We start from the raw sequence: 23,542 nt of genomic DNA on the forward strand, positions 1-23,542 counted from the left end.
GATTTCTAAAATAGTTTTTTCGAGCGGACGAAATCGCAGGAACTATATACCTAGTATCATGATAAAATACCTAATGTGCTAATGGTGCCTTAATGGTGCATAGAGTTTGACTCATTGAAGTAATTTTGAGTTAGATTACGAGTAAGCTGATTTTATACTTACCGAATTAGTCACATCCAGACACACATCGAGATCTCCGTGGCATTTTTCTGCACAAATAATATATTCACAGAAAAATCATTTCACAAAGCAAAAACAAGTCCGTAATCCGTAGCCGTGGTCAATCGTTCAGGCATAAATCGAGTCACTAAATCAATCCTTAGAATATAGTTATCGAGGTGGTGAAAGGAAATACAGACTACAGAGTCCTGTTATTAAAGCAGGGTCAGATAAATTTAACAGAAATATAAATATTTACTACAGCACACGAAAACATGAAAACTTGGTTATAATTTATTAATGTCATTAAAATTACACCAATGTGCCCGCCATCTATTGACGTCTTTTGTAAACTGTTCTCTATTTGTTTAGTCGTGCTCGCGCTTAGATGGCACCACAAGCGATTTTCAATTTGCGATTTTTTAATGTTCTAGAGTTGCACCCCTATGCTTTGAATGTTGGATGAATACATAGAGATAGATCTCTATTTATGCCTTTTCTCTATGGGCTCTTGTCAGTTGTTGACAATCTACTTGACAGTTGATTCTTCTTTCATACGACGTTTTCGACTTTTCGACGTTTTCGATTTTACTATCATACTATCATGGCGGCCGCCGTAGGCAGGATTTGTGGGGCACGACTTTTGAAAAATTATGGAATAGTTGCACCCCAGGTATTGCCTAGAAGTATAAAAGTTAATTACAGTATCATTTTATCATATCAGCTGTTATCAAGTGCACCCTCGATAAATAAAATGACGTTTATAAAAGTTGCAGTTCAGAGGAAAAAGTGGTGTAATTTGTTAAATTTGGACTTTTCTTTTAGTTTATATCGTGGTTATTTTAGAAAAGTGTGAGTGAAAGATACAAGGCAGCAAGATTCTCGCTTAGTATCATAAAAAAATTGCAGGGCGAAGTTATAACCTTCTAAACATTATGTAATAAGTATAGAGAAAATTAACGTTAAACCCGTCCCTTACAGGTCTGTCAGCTGTCCACCAGTGCTAAGGGATGGACGAGAAACAGAAAATTGGTAAGTATGAGGGCATGAATTTATGATACCTTTTTAGTTTTTAGGTACCTAATCATAATCACCCAATGCCACTTCCCAATATTTCTTTTGTTTTAAAGTTTTGTTTGATAAGGCAATAATGCCTAATTGAACCCAAAGCTTAAATAACAGACATTAACTAATTAATTTATATTTCAATAAATAAATATCTTGTGCTGGCTTTTATTCATGTTTTAATAATTGTATTTTAAGTAACTTACTTATCTTTTTATTTTTTGTGCATTAAAGTGCTTGAATCAAATTCAAACTTTTAAGACTATGTTTTTTGATCAAAATGGAAATTGCATACATTTAGTTTTATTTGTTTTTCACGTCTTAGACATAGGTACAAATTAAATATCATATTTATCAATAAATCAATAAAAACAAATTATAAACTGACATAGACTTTGTGGATTTAGGTTGATAAATATCCTGTAGGAACTCTCTTTTCTAGGATAAAAAGTAGCCTATGCCCATCTATCTATTGCTGCAAGTTATCTTAGGCCCAAGTTTTGTCAATATTATTTAAACAGATAGGTTACAGACAGATAGATTTAAATAGGCTATCACAGGAAGCTATGATAGCCTAGTGGTTAGGACGTCCGCCTGCTAATCGGAGGTCGGGGGTTCGATCCCAGGCACGTACCTCTAACTTATCGGAGTTATGTGCGTTTTAATTAATTAAATATTACTTGCTTTAACGGTGAAGGAAAACATCGTGGGGAAACCTGCATGCCTGAGAGTTAAGTTTTTTTGCAACCCTAATGGATTAACATCGTTTTTTTTATATTCTAGTGGTTATCCACATTAGGTGTAGTAGGGGGTGGTGTGGGGGCCCTGCTTTTTGCCCTGGAACAGTCAGTGCAGGCCTCAGGCACAGAGGCACATCCCTACCACCAGCCCTGGAGCCATGATGGGTGGTTCAAGTCACTTGACCATGCTAGGTGAGAAATTAATGCTTGTTTTAGTGTTAAAATTGCCAAAATTTTGTTTAGACATCCTTATAAAACTTACTATACAGCCTATGGTGTGCATACCTACATGAACAAAACGGTCCGAATTGAGAACTTCCGCCTTTATACATTCTATGTTTCATAGGATCGTTAAATGCATCTACCACTGGTTCGGAATGCCTTTCCTACCAAGAAGAACCAGCATGAAATTCGGCAATTGCTTTTTTCAAAGATTTAATATACAATATTATGCCATGTTTAAAAAGTATTTGCAGTCCCGCGCGTTGTTGGAATGAGCTGCAGGTCAAATCCACGCTCTTTTATTAGATAATCTTCAATTGTGTAATATGCTTGATTTTCATCCCCTCTCCCAAGGGAACCATGCTGCATTTCGGGATGAAAACTTTTTTTGATATTTCAAAGCTATCTGCAATCAGTCATTGAATGGACTTTTAGGGGATAGGGGTAAGGGATAAAAAGTATCCTATGTCCTTCCTCATAGTATGACTTAAAATCATGCCAAGTTTCATTTGAATTCATTCAGTTGTTTCGGCGTGATGCCAGGCCTTGATGCAGACAGATATATAAAAATGAAAAAAAAACCAAAATGAATGAAAATGAAAAATGAAAAGTGCAATTTTGGGTTCAGTAACGATTATAGAGTGCCCTCCAAAAAAAAATCAAAATACATATCTTCAATGTACAGAATTAGAACTGCTACACTTTTATTATAAGTATCGATTATTATATATAGCGATATTCGATATCACTGCACATGACATGACAAAATAATGATTTTCCTGCTTGTAGAATAAAATATCATGTTTGATATAAGGAAGGATATTAATTTAAAAATAAATTAATGTGTGGTTGTTACAATAGTGCATATTATACAATGCACTGAGTAAGCAACATTTTCCCAACTCTAGTAACTGAATGGGTGACATGACCTTTTTGTTTTTGGATGTACAAATTTGACTATCATATCCTCAATACCTCGAAGGGCACATTAAACAGTTAGTTATCACCATCAGTATCACATCTACTGTTCGATTGCGGTAGAATAACAGCTACAATACAATGTCGCGATCGCAATCACCTGTTTGGTTGACGGTTGTTCGCTATAATGCATTGTTGCAACAAGAATCGCCCAAATTCAGCCAATCACAACAATCGAGATTGTATTAATGATTGATGCCGGTTTTACGAAATCGACCTGATATAATTTGTTACATCTACAGTCAAAATCATACTCATAAGTCAAGTTGTATGTGTAAAGATTTGGGAGCACTCTGCATAGTTATCCCACAAAAACCATACCCTTATGCGAATGGAAAGTGGTTACAACCCTCAGCAATGAGGAATACAGTGAAGAAAAGGAGATTTTATTAAATTTCGTTTTGCAGCGTGAGGCGAGGGTATGAAGTATACAAGCAAGTGTGCAAGGCGTGTCATTCGCTGCAGTACATTGCCTTCCGCAACTTGGTCAACGTCACCCACACCGAGGATCAGGCCAAGGCTGAGGCGGCTGAGGTAAGACAAGGACTCATTTTCAAAGCTTGATTTCCAAAATTAATTAGACTGTGTAATCCTAAGGTGTAGTATCAACTTAAGGAGAACAGAAGAGAAATGTGCTCAGTCAAATTATCTATTTATTAATAGATGTTTTGTAAAAGCTAGCGCGCACCACGGTACGGCGAATTGCGGTGCGTTTTAAAACCCGTAAAGTACAATGACAGATTTTCTATAGAACCGTAACCCATTTTATTATATAAAAGTCGTTTACACGTATGCTTCATGCAACATTTTGTTGCTGTTTCATTACTGATAACTAAACATAGGATTTAACACCTCTAGAACTTGCGGTTTTTCATGAAATCTAAGATTAAGTCACAATGATTCTAGGTAATATGCAATTTACCTATAATATTGTGAAACTAATAAAAACATCCGCAAGTTTAAAATCACAATTTTTAATTTTTAAGTGTTTATTTAATACTAGGATCAATAGGATAATCATCAATTTATATTGTGTGTAAATTGGTGGGTCAGGATCTGCCATCCTCCTTTGAATTTAAATGTATGAAAATCTGGTGCGGAATTAATTCCGCAGTGCGCGCGTGTATGGAAATTCTTCACGCGCTAGCTCTAAAATAGAGATGATGACTACTAGTCAATTCAGCGACTTTTTATCAAACGTCAAAACACTCGCTAGTATGGGAGCTTGTTGAAATACACAGATGTGACGTCATACACATTTGACGTACTTTTTTAGTTGAATCGATAATTTAAAATGGTTAGCTTAAAACTAGCAGCAAATGAGGATTTTACGAATTTTGGAAGAACCTTTATTTAATGATTATTAAGAAATAATTGAATTGAAGCTGTGATAGCCTAGTGGTTAGGACGACCGCCTTCTAATCGGAAATCGGAGGTTCGATCCTGGGCACGCACCTCTAACTTTTCGGAGTTATGTGTGTTTTAATTGATTAAATATCATTTGCTTTAACGGTGAAGGAAAACATCGTGAGAAAACCTGCATGCCTGAGAGTTCTCCATAATGTTCTCAAAGGCGCGTGAAGTCTACCAATCCGCACATGGCCAGCGTGGTAGACTATGACCAAAACCCTTCTCACTCTGAGAGGAGACCCATGCTCTGTAGTGAGCCGGCGATGGGTTGATCATGATGAAGAAATAATTTTTTTTAACCTAGGCATCATCGCCATTATCACATCTATAACTAATCTGATTGGTCCGTTGAAAAGGCTGTAATCTATGGCACTTTTAAATTTGAATCCATAATTTCTGACTAAAAACATAAACTTAACACACAATTTCCAGGTAATGGTGAAGGATGGTCCTGATGAAGAGGGCAACTACTTTGAGAGGCCGGGCAAGCTCTCTGATTACTTCCCATCTCCATACCCCAACGAAAACGCTGCCCGAGCTGCCAACAATGGTAACAAAGCTTCTAACTTTTTTTTTTACATAAATTATTAATAATGAACAAACACGAAGACGGGGCAGTTAAGTGATTACCAAAGGGAGTCCAAACATCCATGTAATAATTTTGCTTCAAAAACGTACACATATTTAGGTATGTATTATTGTATATTCACCAATACCCACCCGCCTTTATAATGAGGTAACTGTCTGTAACTTTTTTTAATTTTTTTTATTCAGATACTAGTTAGCCATTGGGGCCGATTCTCTAGTACACAATCTCTAAACTAAACTAAATTAACAGGTCTAAATCTAGTGCTTTCCTTTTCCGCAAGCAACATTATGAAAGGGATAGCAATAGATTTAGACGTGATATTTTAGTTTAGTTTAGAGATTGTGTACAAAGGAATTAGCCACATTGACTGCTATCTCACCTGGTTTTAAGTGATGGTGCAATCTAAGATGGAGGCGGGCTAACCTGGAAGGGATATGGCAATTTTTATTAAACCCATATCCCTTTGGTTTCTATTTCTACACGGCATTGTACCAGAACGCTAAATCGCTTGTCGTTACGGCTTTGCCGGTAGGGTGACAGCTAGCCACGGCCGAAGCCTGCCACCAGTAAAATGTAGGAACTTTTAATATATGAAGGGTCTCAAATAATGTTTTCACTGACGTCATGAATCTTTTTTGTTCGTACGCCCATATACCTGAGAAGAACAATGTTGCAACTTGTATTGCATGAAATCGAGCTCGGTTTTTCCGCGTACCACACTGCACAGGTTCTGCTAAGGTATCATTCAAGGTTAATTACCCAAGTGCTAAGCTGACCAAAAGTGCAGCATAACATGAACTTCTCCATTGTTGATTGAATTTTTCACAAAAAAATCGGCACAAAATATATAACTTTTTATGTTGCGTAATAATTATCACCACTATATCTTACAAATCCAACAACTGAAAATCAAAAAGAGTAATTTATTACCTATTTTGAATAAATTAATGGAATTTTGTATTTTGAAAATTTTGTCCCTGACTGTACGTGGTTCCATGAGATAAACTATTGTGTAACAGTAATTCTAGATTATAAGCAATAAACTAACATACTCTATTGGTTATCTATCTATGGCCAGAGTTTGTACAAAAATGCCCATGGTCCTTTGGTACAGAGATAGCTTGCGTCCTGAGGCTGTGATATAGACAATTTTTTGTCTAGAAAACCAAAGAGTTTCGTCCTTATCTTGTCGTCAGTGGCGTGCACAGGGTTTGAAGCCAGGGTAGGCATTAGTTAGGCAGGAACCTGTTTACTGGCAGGTCATAATGTAAAATTTGCATTGAGCTAAATTACAACTAGGGTAAGCAGTGCATTTATGCCTCTATGACCTGCACGCCACTGCTTGTCGTAAATAATACTGTGTTCGTATAGGTGCATACCCACCGGACTTGTCTCTCATCGTGTTGGGTCGCAAGGGTGGCGAGGACTACATCTTTGCTCTACTGACGGGCTACGTGGACCCGCCCGCCGGCGTCGTGCTGCGGGAGGGGCAAAACTACAACCCGTACTTCCCCGGCGGTGCCATCTCTATGGCACAAGCACTGTTCGACGAGGTATGTAATAAATTAATTGTTTATTGTTTAAAGAACATAGGTACAAGTATCTTCTGTATGATAAAAATATGTACATTCTAATTGACCGAGCGGTCCCCCGCCATTGTTTCATGCAATACCTTGTATATGCGTACTCGAAGAGTTAAATTCTCTGTGAGAAAAGCAGAGCATTAATTACCTGCATGCAGTATGAGAAGTCCTCAAATAATAAATATTTATTTTTCCCTCAGGCTGCAGAGTACAGCGATGGAACTCCTGCCACCGTGTCACAACTGGCCAAAGACGTGGCCACTTTCCTGAGGTGGTGCTCCGAGCCCGAACTGGACGACCGCAGGCTCATGACCATCAAAGCCATCGGCATGTTCTCAATGCTGGCCGCAGTCGTCTACTACTACAAACGACACAAGTGGTCTTCGATCAAGTCCAGAAAGCTAGCCTTCAAACCTGTATCTAAGAAATAAACCAGTATAGTAGTGTGATTACTTATTACGTACAATTTAGACAATTTTTTTTCCGATAGGTGGACATCATCATGTTATTAATTGTTATGATTAAAATAATTTATTTCTTTTTTGCGGCATCTTTTTCTTTCCCAGGAATCTTGTGAAGTGTTCAACGCTTTAACCGTTACCAATCAAAGCCTGGCTAGTGAGTTAATCGCTAACTATAGCGAGGTGGTATTTTTAATGTTAATAATTTATCTAATATTAACTAACGTATAACGTGGCGTGAAAATGAATGTGGCTCGGCCTGGTCGTGAAATTATATCAATTATTTTGTAAACTGTGCCTGTTATGTGGAGTTCGTCATTATGATGGATTGGTGTACAGTTCAATAAACGAAGTACTGAAAATCGTGGAAGTGGTGTTTTAATTTAATTTTTGACCATCATATATTTTAATGTAGATATCGGGTATAAGTCCCGCAATTTGCTAATGCACGTGGCCGCCATTTTAGTGACGTTAGCACTAGACTGAAGTTTCGGGTTTTGTTCTGAGCACGACGTAATGATGAATAACACGACAATTTATTACCATTTAGTAGTCAATATTTGTATTAACCGATCAACAATATTTGTATTAAACGTTTTTTATGTGAAAACAAGTAAATAACTCATGAGAAATACAATTACGCCACGAATTCTCAGTTTGTTTTGCAACTTCTTGTATGTAAGTTGTATGTATTCTTGAAAAAACCAGTTACACGATAAGGGACAAAAAATAGATTAGCTGCGTCTCTGTTTATCACATTAGTAACTTAATCTGTGCTCTCTTTTTAGTGCGAATGAGAAAGCAAACGTTCCTGCATCTACCTTTATTACTCTATCTACGGCAAACACTTTATAAAAAGTACTCTGTGGTGTTTGCTGATGCTTGCTGTTGAGGCTTAAAAAGGCTAGAACCCAGAGCCTAAGTAACCAGAGTTATATCCCGTAGGGCGATTGTCTAAAACCTGCATCAATCATTATTACAGTCTCAATTGTTCTGATTGGCTGAATATGTGCGATTCTTGTTGCAACAATGCATTGTGGCCAATAGTGAGCGAGCATTAACCAATCAGAGATGATTGCGATCGTGACATTGTAGCTGTCAAACAACCGCGGTAGGGCCACTTTTGCCAATTGGCATTGACGGAAAATTCTGGTCGGTGACAGAAAACATGATAACACCTCGATAACACGTATAAACAAACAATTTTCATTATAATATCAATTTGTAGGTACAAAAGTTTATGAAATTTCCCTAATAGTAATCGTTTTATTTGCTAGAATTAAAATAAACCCTTGTAAAATACTGTGCATTCAACGTTTAATATAACTTGCCACAGTGCATTCGTCACATGAAAAATGAATGCCATAATCGGTTTATGCCATTTTTGCGAGGCTCACGGTCCACGGCCTCTGTTCTGCACGTTCACAACAGACGACGAGAGTCACACGACAGAGGCCTCAAGGGGCACAGTTCAATGCAGTGGGTGCACCTCCGTTGGACCAGACACAGTGTTTGTATCGCGAGATGACAACGGTATTATATTTTGCAGCAGAGAGTCGGTCCCGAATAATGACGTTACTGCGTTCTTGAGGCAGGCGGCTCTGCGAAGTATTACTTGTGAAGTAAGTCATACTATGGTAATATTACAGCTAATTAGATTTATCAGCTTAAGGTGTACTTAGGTTAGGTGTAAGGTGACCCCGCGGACGTAGCCCGGGACGTTGGTCAGACCAAATAAAAGAAGCGGTCGACACCTGCATTGCATCACCTATCTGTGATGCAATCCACGCGGCAAGAAACAAAGGGAAATAGAAAAACATCGTAGCAAAGATTGGATCTAAGGGGAGCCACGATCCTCAAAATTGAGCGAGCGACGCAGGAAGAAGAAAGTGTACTTACGCTAATTGATTACTATTGCCTGACTTTCTAGAGGAAGAAGCTCTCTACAGAAGCACGAGCTGTTCTTCAGAAACTGAAATGTCAAATGCCTAAGTTGTTAAAACCCAAATACACAGTAGCTAAAAAGAAGCAATTGGTCAGGTGATAGTTTCCAATGGTAGCTATAAATTACTTTAACTATTAATTTAGATTTTTTATTTATTTACACACACTTTATTGCACACAACACAAAGTAAACATTGAAAAAACACAATACAGGATCTTAATCTAATAGCTGTAGCATGCAAAGGCGGCCTTATCGCTATATTTTATTATTTTTAAGTAATCTTAATTTCATGAAATATAATTCAAACTTGTAATTTATTTATTTGCTATAACCTAATAGAATCAACATGTATAATGCAAATAAATACTATAACTCAACTAAGCTTTTTAAGGTACTATCGAAACCACAAAATCACTTGATAGTACCTACTTATACTGTAATATTATTTTGTTATTGCTGAAAAAGATATTGCACTATTATGTGCAACAATTTTATATCAGGTTAATTAGAAAATTTTAATGGTTACCTGTTTTCTTTCGAAATTAATCTGTGGGTGGAAGGCAGTCTTTAATGAGATTGTTTTACAAGATGTACAGCCTACTACTTATTCATGTTTTTTAAAATCCTGCAGAAACTCTTTGATTTTCCGGGATAAAAAGATATGTCCTTCTCTGGGATGCAAGCTGTATGTAACAAATTTTGTCAAAATTGGTTGAATAGATTGGCCGTGAAAGGCTAGCAGACAGACAGACACACTTTCACTTTATAATATTAGTATGGATTTCACAACCTCCAGATAAATTTCATCTAAGGAATTTTAAAGTACATCTTGTACTGGGTATGGTAATCTGTCAAAATGGCTTTATTTGTTAGATAAAGGGGCTTCTTTCTTCAGTCTGTTGTGCGTGAAGGCCCTTATATTAAAGTGATTTAAAAGTCAGGAAACATTTATTTGCTAAAATTTCAGGTGAGTTGGAGTAAAGAAGGTGGTGTGGTGTACTTCAGTGACACCCAGGGCCATGTGCTCAGTCTCATGTTCCCGGTCAAAGACACCAGGGCGAGGGGGCTGAAGAGGCTGTTCTCTGTCGTGGTACTGATGAAGGATAAGATGCTGCTACTAAATATTACACCTGTGCTTTCTGAACACATGCAGGTTTGTAAAAAAATTTAAACAAATTTTTTTAGGGTTCAGTACCTCAAAAAAAGGCACCTTGATAGGATCACTTTGTTGTCTATCTGTCAAGTAAAGTGAATCATGTTGATAGTGTGATTTGGCAGATAGCAATGTCTTAAAGCTCAAGTAAAGGGAAAAATTCGAAAACCCTGAATTTGTGGTTACATCACAAAATAAATAAAAAGTGTTATTACTTATATCGTACAGAAGCCTTTGTGTGTGATTCCAATGGGAAATCGACCGGTTTTTTTTCCTAATTTGCCTTATCATTTGAAGAACTGCCAAGGCATTAATGATCAACTTATTTTTTGCAGAAAATAGCACATGAGCTCCAACAACTAGCAGATTTGGTGTATGAGAATGAGCAAAGCATATGTTCACAGAGGGCCTTGAGGTTAAAGACAGGAAGGAATGATTTTGGCCAGTCCCGATCACTAATACAACTGACAGGTAGAAGAATATAAATAACTAGCTTATGCTCGCGACTTCGTCCGCGTGGACTACACAAATTTCAAACCCCTATTTCACACCTTTGGGGGTTGAATTTTTCATAAATCCTTTCTTAGCGGATGCCTACATCATAATAGCTATCTGCTTGCCAAATTTCAGCACAATCCATCCAGTAGTTTGAGCTGTGCGTTGATAGATCAGTCAGTCAGTTTTGTAGTTTTAGTGATTACGTATCTTTCAAACCCGCAATGTATCGTTATACGTTCGTTGACCTCTAGCGTCAGTCAGATGTTTTATTTGCAATATATCATGCACTTTTCCAAATATATGATTTATTTTTGTGGTATCATACCAGTAATTATCAGTACTATCACCTGTCTTCGTTTTTGCCAGCGTTCTGGTTACACCCTGTATACAGTTTTTTTTTTAATCTTTGGTCTGTACTGTGTTTATTTCAGTATGCATGTTAATTTTTAGGAGACGAAGATATTTTCAAAAAGCTACACTCGCACTTTACATGGATGCTAAGGACCGGTGGGGTCACATATTCAGAGACCCTGTACACCAGTCAGGACCTACTTAAAAAGTTCTCTCCCACTACAAGTGGTACAATTTTTGAAGAAAATGCATGCACAGTGCCAGATGATATGAATATGTCACTGAGAGAGTTAGAGAGATTGTTAAGCAAAGATGTGTTTAGGATATTGTTGTATTGCTCTTTGACTGGAATAGATGTAAGTTGCAATGAAGCGTAATATTTTAGCATAGTAGTACACTGGCACTGATTCTGAGCACAACCTAATTTTAGAGTATTTGCATGCTCTTCTTACTAATGTAATATGAAAAAGACACATAGTTTGCCAGTTCTAAATTTAATTTTTAGATGGTAAAACCCGTGATTTTAACTAGCTATATATATTATATTATATTTTAACAGCTAACCTGGAAGGGGTAAGGCAGTTTTTATTAAACCCATGCCGGAACGCTAAACCGCTTGGCGGCACGGCTTTGCCGGTAGGGTGGTAACCACAGACAAGACCAGAAATTATAAAATTCCAAGCCCCTGCCGGGAATCGAACCCGGGACCTCCCACTAATAAGACAACAGCGCTTACCACTGCGCCAGGGAGGTCGATAATAAATTTGATCGTGTACGGCCAGCGGTCAATTCACATTTTTGTTCCAGATAGTAATAAAATCCCACCATACAGAACCCTCTAGAATAATCAACAGTCTATCAAGTTTGATACCAAGTGGAGTAAACCATAATATCAGTCACATCAGAGCACATAGCTCCGTTCAAGTGTTACCTTCACAAGATGTCTGCATTTTAGAAGAAACCGAAAATAGTAATTTTGATTGCAAATGGAGTCATAGTTTACCTGTAAAATGTAAGTTTCGATCCCTATGGCACAGTGGTACAAATCTGACTCACTTAGAAAAGATTCTATGTTCAATCCCTGGTTAATGAAATTTGTAAAACTTCCTTCTACATTCGCTGTTAAAGCAAGTGACATTTGGGCCGATTCTCTTATACACAATCTCTAAACTAAACTAAATTAACAGGTCTAAATCTGGTGCTATCCTTTTCCGCAAGCAGCATTATGAAAGGGATAGCAATAGACTTAGACGTGTCATTTTAGTTTAGTTCATTGTTTACAACAGAATTAGCCACATCAATTGCTTAAAACGCACATTACTCCAAAAAGTTAAAGGCCTGTGCCCAGGATCGTTCCCTCGACCTCCCGAATAGGACCGACGAGGCGACGTCTATCTTATCTAGGATAAACACATCGTGAGGAAACCTGCGGCTCGGAGAGTTCTCCATAATGTTCTCAAAGGTGTGTGAAGTCTGCCAATACACACTTGGCCAGCGTGGTGGACTGTGGCCAATAACTGCTCATTCTGAGAGGAGACCCATGCTCAGTGGTGAGCCGGCGATGGGTTGTTCTTGATGATGATGTTTCTAAATTAGTTCTTGTTTTGTATTACATATTAGGTATAGGCAAGCAAGGTATGGACGGACGACATCAGACGAGTCGCAGGGAGCCGCTGGATCCAGGCGGCGCAAGACCGTGGCGTGTGGAAGTCCCTACAAGAGACCTATGTCCAGCAGTGGACGTCTATTGGTTGATGATGATGATGAAGCAAGGTAAAGTTATCCTTATCATCAGCAAGTATGTATTGTAAGAGGTTTTGTACAAAAAATTTCTATCATTTTAGGTCCTACACTTATGAAGAAAATAGAGAATGCCATGCAAAATACAAAATTCAACGATGCAGTGCTGTTTCAACATATTAAATCATTACAACTGGAATGGTTGGGGTAAGGACCATGATGTTAAGCGCAATTCACTTCTGCAGAGTGGAGTGGATTCGAGGCGCATCTTTATGTACAGTCAGCAACAAAGCTAGGTATGCACCCGTCCATAGTCAGCGGGCTGTATATCAAGAACCGTAATAGGTAGAGTTGAAAGGATCATGCCAGAAAATGGGCTATTTGCGTCACTCGGGCGTCTGAACCACGTATGAATAAAAAATCTTCTTTTAAATTATAATTTCGCATATATTTATTTAAATCCCCGTAGCAGCAACTGAAAGCCGCACAACCTTTAGGCTCTTTATACCTACACTGCCTCTGATCCGAATCTGAGAATTCTTGATTTGAAATTCTGAAACTACTGAACTAATTTTAATAATTCTTACACCATAAGAAACCTACTTTAACCAGAAGTGACAGACTATAACCTACCTACCTAATACCTACATAAATACCGCGGACGAAGTCGCGGGCATAAGCTAGTGATTAAATAAAGTTGTGTTTGAATAGTTTTTAAAAACAATATGCCAAGACTTCATTCCACTCTGCAGGTGTGCATTGCGCCTAAGAAATGCTGAATATGATTAAACTAAACAACCTCCATTATGGTAATTGGCGCCATTAAAGTTTTTATTTTTGTTTTAGTATTACTAGAACATTGAAAACAGCATTGCTCTCAGGAAAACCTGATGCCGTCAAGAATTTAGAGCAAGTATTGGGCGTGACAAAGCAAGATGAGTCTGTAGTGAATTACTGGTCCCATGCCTTTTGTGATTGAAAGTCTGTGATATACTTTATTCTAAGTGAGCTTATAAGTATAGTGCAATCAAAATAAACTGGCGTGTTTCCACTTGAGACCGGCATTAGCAATAACAATAGGATTACATTCGACATGCCACGTAAACAATAGGGGTGATAAACCAAACACTCATAGAGCCCACTCACTTTTAAAGGAGCCAGTTCAACCTTATATATTTTGTTGCAAACCATTCAGTGTTGATACTTTTGAATTCACCCGCCACGACTTAATCCTATTGTAATTGCTTATGATGGTCTCAAGTGGAAACACGCCAGTTTATTTTGAATGCACTACAGTGAATGTTAAACAATTTGTTGTTGAAAAAATGTTTGAGTTACCTCATTTGGGAATTTTATTTTGTTTTCTACTGCTTCCCACCACCTACGTAAGCATTATAAGTAATTCTACTACTTTCCATTATTAACACTACTTGAAAACTTGATTCCACACCATCATGATCAACCATCACCAGCCCACTACTGAGAACAGGTATCCTCTCAGAATGAGAAAGATTTAAGTCATAGTTGATTCTACATAATTATTTGTACCTAATGCATTTTGCAATGAGCAAGCTGTGATAACCTAGTCAAGTTATAAAAAACATAATATTGCATTTTATAAATAAAAAACCAAATAGATTGTACTCCTTATATTTAAAAGATTACACATTAGAGCGACGGCTCGGCCGTGCGCGCTCGTGTCCCTTTGAGCGCACATAAGGTTTAGTGTGAGAGCGAGGCGCGCCGGGAGCCGGTCCAAAGTGACGCACTGCTTCACGGGCGTTCCTGCGTCCTTGGACGAGCACTGTCTTGCGGCCGGTGGGGGCACGGAGAGCAAGCTGGTCAAATGTCAGGATCTCTCCTGCAATGACAAATTTTAAATGTCAAAACTTTTTAGACAGAAAATCTCTAATGTTAACATAACTTGGGTTAGTCAAACCAATACTCTCTCTAGTAAAATATGTACAAAAAAATATACAAAGAGCTTTCAATAAGTGAAATGAATCTATCACTCATTCCAATGGCCTAGTAAGCAGAACCAGCAAGAAACTTGATGGTTGCTCAGTAACAAAAATCAAGAAAACTAGAATATTAATTTTATATTGATAAAACTCCTAACAACTCCCATTCTTAATAAGAATTAATTCAGTTTTTGAGTAAGCAAGTAAACTCGATAATTATACTATCCACTGTAATAAGTTTACTACGTATTCATGAGTACTAGGCATGAAAAAGCTTATAAGGATTTTATTTGCACTAAGATCATACTTTAGATAGCTGATTAGAGGTTATGTTATTTTTACAACAGTAAACAATACCACTGAGTTAAATTATAACATGAAATCTTACCTCCAGCAGCCAAAATACGGGCGCGCGCTTTCTCAGTCACATGCAGGGCAGCCACTGTGAGCTTGGGAACCTTGTATAGCCTCACGTCGTTGGTGATTGTGCCCACTACAACGGCGATCAGGCCTTCCCGAGTAGGCTTGCTCATGTGACGCGATAACCGGGACAGGGATAGAGGCGGGCGGTTGATACGGCTCATGAATAACCGTCTGAGGACGATCTGGTTGAACTTGGCTTCTGTACGTCTTGCCAAGTACCTGTATAACTGTCACCAAATATATAGGTTAGGAGTCCAATCAAAACAATACAACAAAAGTTTGCTTGCATACTACAGTGGAGTAAGCTTCCAGGATTTGTTATGATACGTACTTTTACAAGCAATCTCAAGTATACATCCTTGGATTTGACTTCAGTGCGCCGCACTTTCCTGTCATGTTTATGGTTGATGTCGACACCCTGAAATAAATAATGCAACACATTTTAACAGCACTTGTCTAACTAAAAGTCACTGTAAACTTTTACAACACATCCATTTCACTAAGATTTTTCATGATTCATTTTATTTTTCTTCCGTGCAAAACTCACCATATTGACAACCGGAAGAAAAAGACGGACTATAGACAAAAAGAGGGAACCAATTTTTGACAGTGACATTCAATTCATTGTTGCCCTATTATAATAATTTTTGACCATAGATCAGTTCTAGACACGGTTCTAGATTCTTGGCTTTTGTTGACAGTCATCATTATTGTAGGGTATTATTGTAGCTGTACTAGTTAGTAGGTACTTTTCATTTCTATGTTCTTTAGATGGTAAATTCGGTTTTTAATTTGGAACCATTTATCTCCACAAAATACCTTTCGAGTCTGGCAAAGAAGAGACGGGAACAGCGCGGCAAACTTAAAAAATATCAGTATGGCAGCTCTGAAATTAGTATTTCATCCAAGAGTATGACAATTGACAGACCCAGGTCAGGTGCTAATTTTAGAACTGCCTGGAATTTAATAGCCTGGAATAACCTAATTTCATAGAACAGAAATAAAAATAAGTAATTCTAAAGTAGCCTTTTCTTTCGTTAGCCAGACTATACAAAATACCACGTAAAAATTTTGTAGGTATAGCATTATAAAAATCCCTGCTAGTACTATATCAATGTTACCCGTTTCTACTGTATTTAAAATACAGTAGCTGGCAAGAAATATTGTACATCAACCTTTAGAAAGAGATTTCGTAGAGCGTTGTCTCTGTCGTTGAGACAGACTAAACGTCACATAAGTATGAGTGACAGCGACAACGCTATACACAAAACCGCAGTACATAGAGCCATAGACAAGAAAAGAAGAAGACAACGCTATACGCCGCCGTAATATCTTTCTAAAGGTCGATGTACAATATTTATTGCCGGCTACTGTACCTACGTCATATTTATGCACTGGCGGCTGGCCAGATATAAAATTATAATTGAACTGTACTTTCAAAAAATAGAACAAAACTTGCCACAAAATGTCGGATTCTGTCATCGTGACAGAATAACAAGTTTCGACCGCCGTTTTTTCAAAAGGGATGGAATTTAATACGAAACATCGAAAATTATCAAAAAATAAAAATTCCGTTCGTATTCCAGCATCAACTAGGCCCCGGCTAGCGAAAAAAAGAATAATTGTAACTCGCAAAAGAAAATGTGTGTGCCTCCCTGAAAATTATTCGGTAGTTGAATTTCCAGCAATATGGAATGAACTAAGACAGAATGGACAACTTTGTGATGGAACAATCCTATGTCAAGATAACATTTCTATACAAGTACATCGAGCTATACTTTCAGCAGTTAGTCCGTATTTTAAAGCCATATTTGTAAACTCTTTAAGAAAAGGGCAGCCTGAAGAAAGAGAAATTGTCGTTGATGTTCCTTCTTATTATATGAACTTGATTCTCGATTATGCCTATTCAGGAACATGCAAAGTGACTGCCGAAAATGTGGAATATTTGCTTCCATATGCTGATCAGTTTGACGTAGTTGGAGTCATTCAACTATGCTGCCAATTTCTTCTGCAAGAATTGCGTCCACATAACTGTCTTGGAATATTTAAATTTGCTAGATGCTACTTTTGTAGTGATTTAGAGAAAAAAGGCAAACTGTATATAAGACAAAACTTTGCCAGGATATTAAAAGAATGTAGTGAATTCAAATCTCTATCCTATGATGAGTTAGAGGATGTATTGCGAGATGACGAATTGAACGTTAAAAATGAAGAAATAGTATTCCAAGCAGTAAAGACGTGGATAGAGCACGACTTAGAAAACAGAAGAAAATATATTCCGTCTCTATTATCCTGTGTACGATATGGCCATATAAGTTATAATTATTTTAAGTCCAAAATTTTACAATGGCAACCTGTGATGGACGATGCGGTAAATTCAGAATACTTTTTTACATTTCTTTATTTTACGTAATTTTTAATTTATACAGAACTTTATTGTAGAAATGTCAAGAAGCATTATATCCAGCAGTAGTTTTCCTTACGGTTTTGGACTCCAGACCCGAGACAGAAGCAGATCTTAACGATCCCTTAGCGAGACCGCGAATACCTTACGAAATACTTTTCGCCGTAGGAGGCTGGAGTGCGGGGAGCCCCACGAGTTTCGTTGAAACATATGACACACGGTTACTTAAAATTCATCTTAAATAAATTAATATATCCGTATTTAAATTTGTGTATCCGGTAAGTATGAGAAAAACATGTAACAGTCTTTTAGAATTTTAATTTTTTTCATATGGCAATTTTTCTAAGCTACGGCTACCACAGACCAGAGTCTAGTCACTAGACAGAACCTCAGAACAAGGACAGAACCAATGTACTCTGTGGACAGAACTCAGAGCTTAAAAATTAGAATCCGGTAAAAATAAAGAATTTGAAAAGAACAGCTGATCATTTTTCTTTTTTAGGGTTCTGAAACCAAAGGGTAAAACGGGACTCTATAACTAAGACTCCGCTGTCCGTATCTCATGAACCGTGATGGTTGACAGTTTTTTAAAAATGGCATGTTATAAACTTGTAGCGCCGACCGCTGGTTTCTATCTATTCACATGGATCTATCACCGCGCGCTTACCACGGGCTATGTACGTTGAACAATTTGATCTACATGATCGGCGGATTCGACGGCAGCGACCACTTCAATACAGTTCGGTGCTACGACCCTGTCGCTAACACTTGGCTCGAGAGAGCTTGCATGTATCAGGCGAGGTGCTATGTTAGCGTGGTTGCTCACGGTAAGTGCCATCAAAATGTTGTACCTACATACAATTTACCTACGTAGTTTAGCTACTCTATGGATTACGAAAGTTCAAGGGGCCTAAACCTATTTTTAAAAACCGGCCATTTGCGAGTCAGGCTCGCGCACCGAGGCTTCCGTACTACAGTCGTATTTTTTCGGCATTTTGCACGATAATTCAAAAACTATGTTGCATAAAAATAAATCAAAATCTGTTTTAGAATGCACAGGTGGAGCCCTTTCATATGATACCCCACTTGGTATAGTTACCTTGCTTACCAAAGACCTACCTACCTGCTTTTCATAATTCTAGGCCAACGGGAAGTACTCTGTAGGTTTCTTGACAGACAGACAGACACACAACAAAGTGATCGTATAAGGGTTCCGTTTTTCTTTTGAGGTACGGAACCCTAAAAATAAACAACAATAATGCCAATGGCACATTTAAAACGGATAGTAGGTAATATCAAAGAATAGAGTAGGGAGGGTGGAAAAGGGTCAGTTGACACAGGTAGACGGCAAATTTTTTTTATACTTATACTTATAATACTTTTTTATACTTATAATACTTACCTATTTAGTTAAATATTTTTCATGTTTAATAATAGTCAAAATTATTTAATTAAAAAATCTAATTTTCTGGATGTTAATAAATAAAATAACTTTCAAAAAAGAGATCGGTACCTGCGAAAACATTTTGACACCGTTTTTAAAAGATTTAGGTAATCAAGAACACACGAAGTAAATTATTACTGTACCTATACCTACTCTAAACCGAAAAAAATTAAAACGTGACACATTTTTTTTATTTTTTTGTGGCATGAAGTTTTTCTTGGTTTTACGTATCAATTAAAATCTGATTTCCTATTAATTCAGAGGGTCTCATCTACGCACTGGGTGGGTACAATGGTCGTACGCGCATGTCGTCCGTGGAGCGCTACCATCCCGATAAGAACCAATGGCAGATGACCACTCCTATGAGCAAACAGCGGTCTGACGCCAGTGCTGCTTCGCTTGGTGGAAAGGCTAGTCACTAATGATTTTTGAAGCGAAGCTTCTTAACGTCTGGAATGGGCACCTAACTTGCAAAAATTTAAAAGAACGAATGCGGCTATGAAAATGTACCTCATTGGCTGGGTAGTGCCCATATTATAAAGAAGGCATTCCGAACCAGTGGCAAATTATTTTGACAATTCAAAAGCACTTGTGAAAATTTATTTGAAAAAAATTATATTCTATTCTATTATATTATACTAATGTAGGTACAAATTTTTTAATACAGTACGTAAAAAGTTTCGCTTCTGTCGGGTGTTCAACGGCACCAGGGCTAATTTTTTGTGTCGCTACAATTGCTTGGGCAACTTTCTGTTCTACTCTTCATTATCTCCTTCTTCATTATTATTATATTTATGCTACTCTTCAATCAACAATAATTCCTCATCACAGATATACATAGTCGGCGGTTTCAATGGTCAAGAAGTGCTGAATTCGGCGGAAGTTTTCGACCCGGACACGAAGCAATGGTCTTTCATTAGGTCCATGATCAGCCCACGGTCCGGAGTCAGCCTTATCGCGTATCGGGACTGTCTGTACGCGCTGGGAGGTTTTAATGGCTATAGTCGACTTAATACTGGTTATTATTTGACTTGTTTTGGGCTTTAGATCATAGACATGTACCACTTAGTTGGACTGCAAGTCAATAGCGATTCATATTGCAGTTCACACTGCGCGCTATCGTAAACCGACGTCCGTCGTGCCGACTTCACATGAACTGCGCAGTTTTATTTTTAACTTATAGACAGCGCTTGGCTGAAATCAAACCTGGTGGCAAGTGATGATGCAGCCTAAGATGGAGCGTGCTAGAAGATGCCTATTCATTCTTACCTTGAAGGTACCCTTGTTATAATTGGAGAGGAAAACTGATGCTGGAAGGGCGTTCTAAATAATAGCGAATAATAGTTCGAATTAGAAATGAGGAGGCAAATCGTTTCGTACCTACGTATTCTTGGAATTTCAACTACGAACGGGTGCAGACCTTGGCGATGCCTTGCTCCATCAAGCTAGTACTTAGCAGAGCCATACCATAAATGGCTGCAGTACTCCATGCACGATCGAACTTGTGCTTGGTATAGGGACAGAGGGTAAGAAGCTATTTCAGCGTGAAGTACCGGTTAAAACTTTGTTGAGGATGCCAAGTATCTTGACAGTAGTTTTTGCTTTAGATGTTGGAGCTTCGATGCAGTCATGTGAACTGCAATAATACTACATACAAACTGCAATGTTTAAGTTGGCTTGCATACCTACCAAAAAGAAACCATATTCTATTTCGACACTAAGTTGAAATGAATTTAAGATGACTAAACCCCCAAATATTTAATGTCCCCTAAGATCTGACCCAGTTTTATTAAATTCATAATTTTGATGCTTCAAAAACAGGAACAATATTGTGCAACATAAGATTCTTTTTAATACGGGCATCAAAATGCCCGTATTAAATCACGAACTTCAAACTAGGTACATAAAAGACGTAAGGAAGTACTTAAATATTATCAAAGCTGATGATGGATCTATTTTTACAAGGGGAACGGTTTTGTCCACACCGCGGCGGCGAGTGGCAGGAAGTGACGGAAATGTTCAGCGCGAGGAGCAATTTTGCCACGGTACTGCTCGACGATATGATCTTCGTTATAGGAGGATTCAATGGTTAGAATGTAATCTCTATTGAAATAATTATTTTAACTGCGTTCTTTACTCTAAATTATCAGTGGATAATAAACTGCTTATATACACATCAGTCCTGAAGCCAACCTGGGCCTATGGCGCACAACTGTGGGGTAGTGCATGTGACTCCAGCCTCAACATATTACAGAGAATGCAAAATATAATTTTACGTTCGATCGCTAACACGCCGTGGTTTATAACAAATGAAGAACTCCATCAGAACCTGAACGTAATATCAAGGATAATAAAAGGAGGAAGTTCGGGGGCTAGCGAAACGCTACAAAGAACGGCTTCTGATGCATCCGAATCCACTAGCCACCAGGCTCTTAATTGAGGACTACCCGAGACGCCTAAAGAGAAAATGTATTCTCGACCTCGCTTCATTGATAGGCAATAAAGAGTTGAGTGCTAGCTCCTAAAGAGGAGCAGCCGCTACAAAACAATATCCTACACCTAATTTGCTAAAAGTCCTCGGACTGATCGCAAATCACAAAATTAAAAAAAAAACAAAAAAAAAACTGCGTTCTTGGTCTTGTGGTTATTTGGCTGCGTATCACGAGATCCCAGGTTAGACCACAAAAGTACTTAAATCTCAGTAGTAACTAAGATTTGGAAAGTTAACGGTATTATGACTCCGTGCCTGGGAGAGTTCGTAAAGCCGGTGGTCCTGCCCCTTGATCTCTTCCCGGTCGTATCGGATTGCCGTCCCATAGGATTATGAAAGTGAGGTAATAGAGTGCCAAATTCCGATTAAAATAAGAGTCCAGAATAAACACTAAACGAATCTATTTACTTGTATGATCAGTGGTACTAACTTAAGCAACAGTGACTTCTACATATAGGTAACAGCCCGCCATATTATTTTGAAGCATGCTCGCTAGGTGTCGTTTTACCCAAAGTTGCAGTACCACCATGCCATTATCTAATGTATGTAAGCTGTGCCACTACATGTGCATGCGTGTCACACATACTAGCTTACTATGTCTTCACATTTTAAAATGTGAACGGCTTTGCCTATCTGGAGTTTTCTCTGGTTATCTTCAGTCGTGGCTAGTTACCACCCTTCCGGCAAGGCCGTGCCAACAAACGATTTATCGTTCCGGTACGATTCCGTGTAGAAATCTATCAGGGGCACGGGTTTAATAAAAACTGCGGTTAGCTCCCATCTTAGACTACATCATCACTTGCCACCGTGAGATTGCAGTCAAGGGCTAACTTGTATCTGAATAAAAAATAAATAGTTTTATAAGGTCACTAAGTAAATGCAATTGCAGGTTCAACCACAATCCCTCACGTGGAATGCTACGATGCGGACACATCAGAGTGGTACGACGCAGCCCCTATGAATCTGACACGTTCCGCACTGAGCGCTTGTGTTATTGCCGGCCTTCCGAATGCCAGATCTTTCTCGTACTTGGCCAAAGCTGTGCCAGCAGCTGGGGCAGATCAGGCCCACCACTCCTGAGAATTTATCACGAGGCTAAATTTCTGAATTTTCTAAATTTATTTAAAAAATCCTAATTTTCAATGAATCGGCCAGCAAAATTTGTATCGTTCATAGCTCGCAGATTTTGTTTTAAACCGAATCAAATAGCATAAGAACAGTTTTCATGGTTTCGTACCATATTTCGCCAATCACTATTACTTATCCGTTTAATCTACTGACGAGGTTTTTACGTGTCGATTTTTTAAGTGCGAGAGACGTTAGGGAGTTATAGACTGGCAGCCATACGTTTACTGTAAATAGTTTATTTTTAAACTCCTTTTTTTGTATTTAAATCAATATTGTACAGACCTACTTATTCAAATATTATAACTGAACATTTGTACCTATTTATTTTATGTAATTAGCGAAATCAAAACACAATCAATAATTCGTTTCATTTTAGAAACGATTAAAAAAAAAAGTCATTTTTAAATTATCAAGTTTTTTTTAATTAACAATGTTATTTGTGATAAATTTTATTTTAATAGGTAGGTACTCGTATATAGTGTATAGTTCGCTTCCGTTGCAATCAGAGGATGCGTTTTGGATAAATGTGTATAATTAAAAATGTTATGCAGCGATAATAAAGAATGATAATATTGTCTTCATATCGTTAATTTATCTGTGATATTTTCACTAGTCATTGAAGAAAATTCAAAAAAATGTAAAATAGAAGTATTTCTACTCAGTAAAAATTTATTGTACCTACCATACAGAAATGTTGAGAAATTTACAAATAAAGTAAACTGAACGAGTGGCTCGTTTTATTTCTGTTTTATCGTTTATGGCGTCGCGTTCAAAGCGCATGGGTCACAAACGCATTC

At 37.8% G+C, this 23,542-nt stretch overlaps 4 protein-coding genes across 6 annotated transcripts in view; 3 read left to right on the forward strand and 1 right to left on the reverse strand.

Moving 5' to 3' along the window:
- Nucleotides 1–7,577, forward strand: part of Cyt-c1 (Cytochrome c1) — a 294,412-nt gene extending 286,835 nt beyond the window's left edge. Inside the window, exons 2-8 of one of the 2 annotated variants that reach the window (XM_069502981.1) lie at nt 730–832; nt 1,141–1,191; nt 2,008–2,156; nt 3,572–3,698; nt 5,007–5,124; nt 6,535–6,716; nt 6,947–7,577. In XM_069502981.1, the coding sequence (XP_069359082.1) occupies nt 764–832; nt 1,141–1,191; nt 2,008–2,156; nt 3,572–3,698; nt 5,007–5,124; nt 6,535–6,716; nt 6,947–7,177 (927 nt within the window). In that variant the 5' untranslated portion in view covers nt 730–763 and the 3' untranslated portion in view covers nt 7,178–7,577. Of the gene's footprint in view, nt 1–710; nt 833–1,140; nt 1,192–2,007; nt 2,157–3,571; nt 3,699–5,006; nt 5,125–6,534; nt 6,717–6,946 lie in introns of those variants that run through there. The other variant, XM_034975393.2, reaches the window with a different exon arrangement.
- A 785-nt stretch (nt 7,578–8,362) lies between these two features.
- On the forward strand, nt 8,363–14,234 carry BHD (folliculin). The gene is made up of 7 exons (XM_034975388.2): nt 8,363–8,829; nt 10,120–10,305; nt 10,641–10,776; nt 11,254–11,510; nt 11,962–12,166; nt 12,999–13,101; nt 13,741–14,234. Exons 1-7 carry the CDS (start codon nt 8,563–8,565, stop codon nt 13,871–13,873), a joined length of 1,287 nt encoding a protein of 428 aa, XP_034831279.1. The 5' UTR covers nt 8,363–8,562; the 3' UTR covers nt 13,874–14,234.
- Nucleotides 14,235–14,528: 294 nt separating this feature from the next.
- On the reverse strand, nt 14,529–15,937 carry RpL18 (ribosomal protein L18). Its single transcript, XM_034975396.2, has 4 exons — nt 15,826–15,937; nt 15,610–15,696; nt 15,244–15,505; nt 14,529–14,755 (listed from the first exon to the last, which is right to left on the reverse strand). Exons 1-4 carry the CDS (start codon nt 15,892–15,894, stop codon nt 14,556–14,558), a joined length of 618 nt encoding a protein of 205 aa, XP_034831287.1. The 5' UTR covers nt 15,895–15,937; the 3' UTR covers nt 14,529–14,555.
- An 806-nt stretch (nt 15,938–16,743) lies between these two features.
- On the forward strand, nt 16,744–23,473 carry LOC117988255 (kelch-like protein 10). Of its 2 annotated transcripts, XM_034975378.2 has the most exons (7): nt 16,744–17,649; nt 17,721–17,902; nt 18,298–18,509; nt 19,388–19,536; nt 19,958–20,144; nt 21,092–21,214; nt 22,507–23,473. In XM_034975378.2, the coding sequence occupies exons 1-7, from the start codon at nt 16,804–16,806 to the stop codon at nt 22,695–22,697; spliced, it is 1,890 nt and encodes a 629-aa protein (XP_034831269.1). In that variant the 5' UTR covers nt 16,744–16,803; the 3' UTR covers nt 22,698–23,473. The 2 variants fall into 2 exon arrangements, with proteins under 2 accessions (XP_034831269.1, XP_069359020.1); XM_069502919.1 differs by lacking the exon at nt 21,092–21,214.
- Nucleotides 23,474–23,542: the final 69 nt, after the last annotated feature.

This window comes from Maniola hyperantus, chromosome 14, assembly GCF_902806685.2.
Source record: "Maniola hyperantus chromosome 14, iAphHyp1.2, whole genome shotgun sequence".
NCBI lineage: Eukaryota > Metazoa > Arthropoda > Insecta > Lepidoptera > Nymphalidae > Maniola > Maniola hyperantus.

What these genes read in the sequence shown, in the direction of transcription:
- BHD (XM_034975388.2), top strand. Translation starts at nt 8,563, where the DNA reads ATGAATGCCATAATCGGTTTATGCCATTTTTGCGAGGCTCACGGTCCA. An exon ending in TGCGAAGTATTACTTGTGAA is followed by an intron (nt 8,830 to 10,119) that starts GTAAGTCATACT and finishes CTAAAATTTCAG; the next exon opens with GTGAGTTGGAGTAAAGAAGG. An exon ending in TTACAACTGGAATGGTTGGG is followed by an intron (nt 13,102 to 13,740) that starts GTAAGGACCATG and finishes TTTTTGTTTTAG; the next exon opens with TATTACTAGAACATTGAAAA.
- RpL18 (XM_034975396.2), bottom strand. Translation starts at nt 15,894, where the DNA reads ATGTCACTGTCAAAAATTGGTTCCCTCTTTTTGTCTATAGTCCGTCTT. An exon ending in TTCTTCCGGTTGTCAATATG is followed by an intron (nt 15,697 to 15,825) that starts GTGAGTTTTGCA and finishes TATTTATTTCAG; the next exon opens with GGTGTCGACATCAACCATAA. An exon ending in CCGTATTTTGGCTGCTGGAG is followed by an intron (nt 14,756 to 15,243) that starts GTAAGATTTCAT and finishes TTGTCATTGCAG; the next exon opens with GAGAGATCCTGACATTTGAC.
- LOC117988255 (XM_034975378.2), top strand. Translation starts at nt 16,804, where the DNA reads ATGGAATTTAATACGAAACATCGAAAATTATCAAAAAATAAAAATTCC. An exon ending in GTTGAAACATATGACACACG is followed by an intron (nt 17,903 to 18,297) that starts GTTACTTAAAAT and finishes ATAAACTTGTAG; the next exon opens with CGCCGACCGCTGGTTTCTAT. An exon ending in TGTTAGCGTGGTTGCTCACG is followed by an intron (nt 18,510 to 19,387) that starts GTAAGTGCCATC and finishes CTATTAATTCAG; the next exon opens with AGGGTCTCATCTACGCACTG.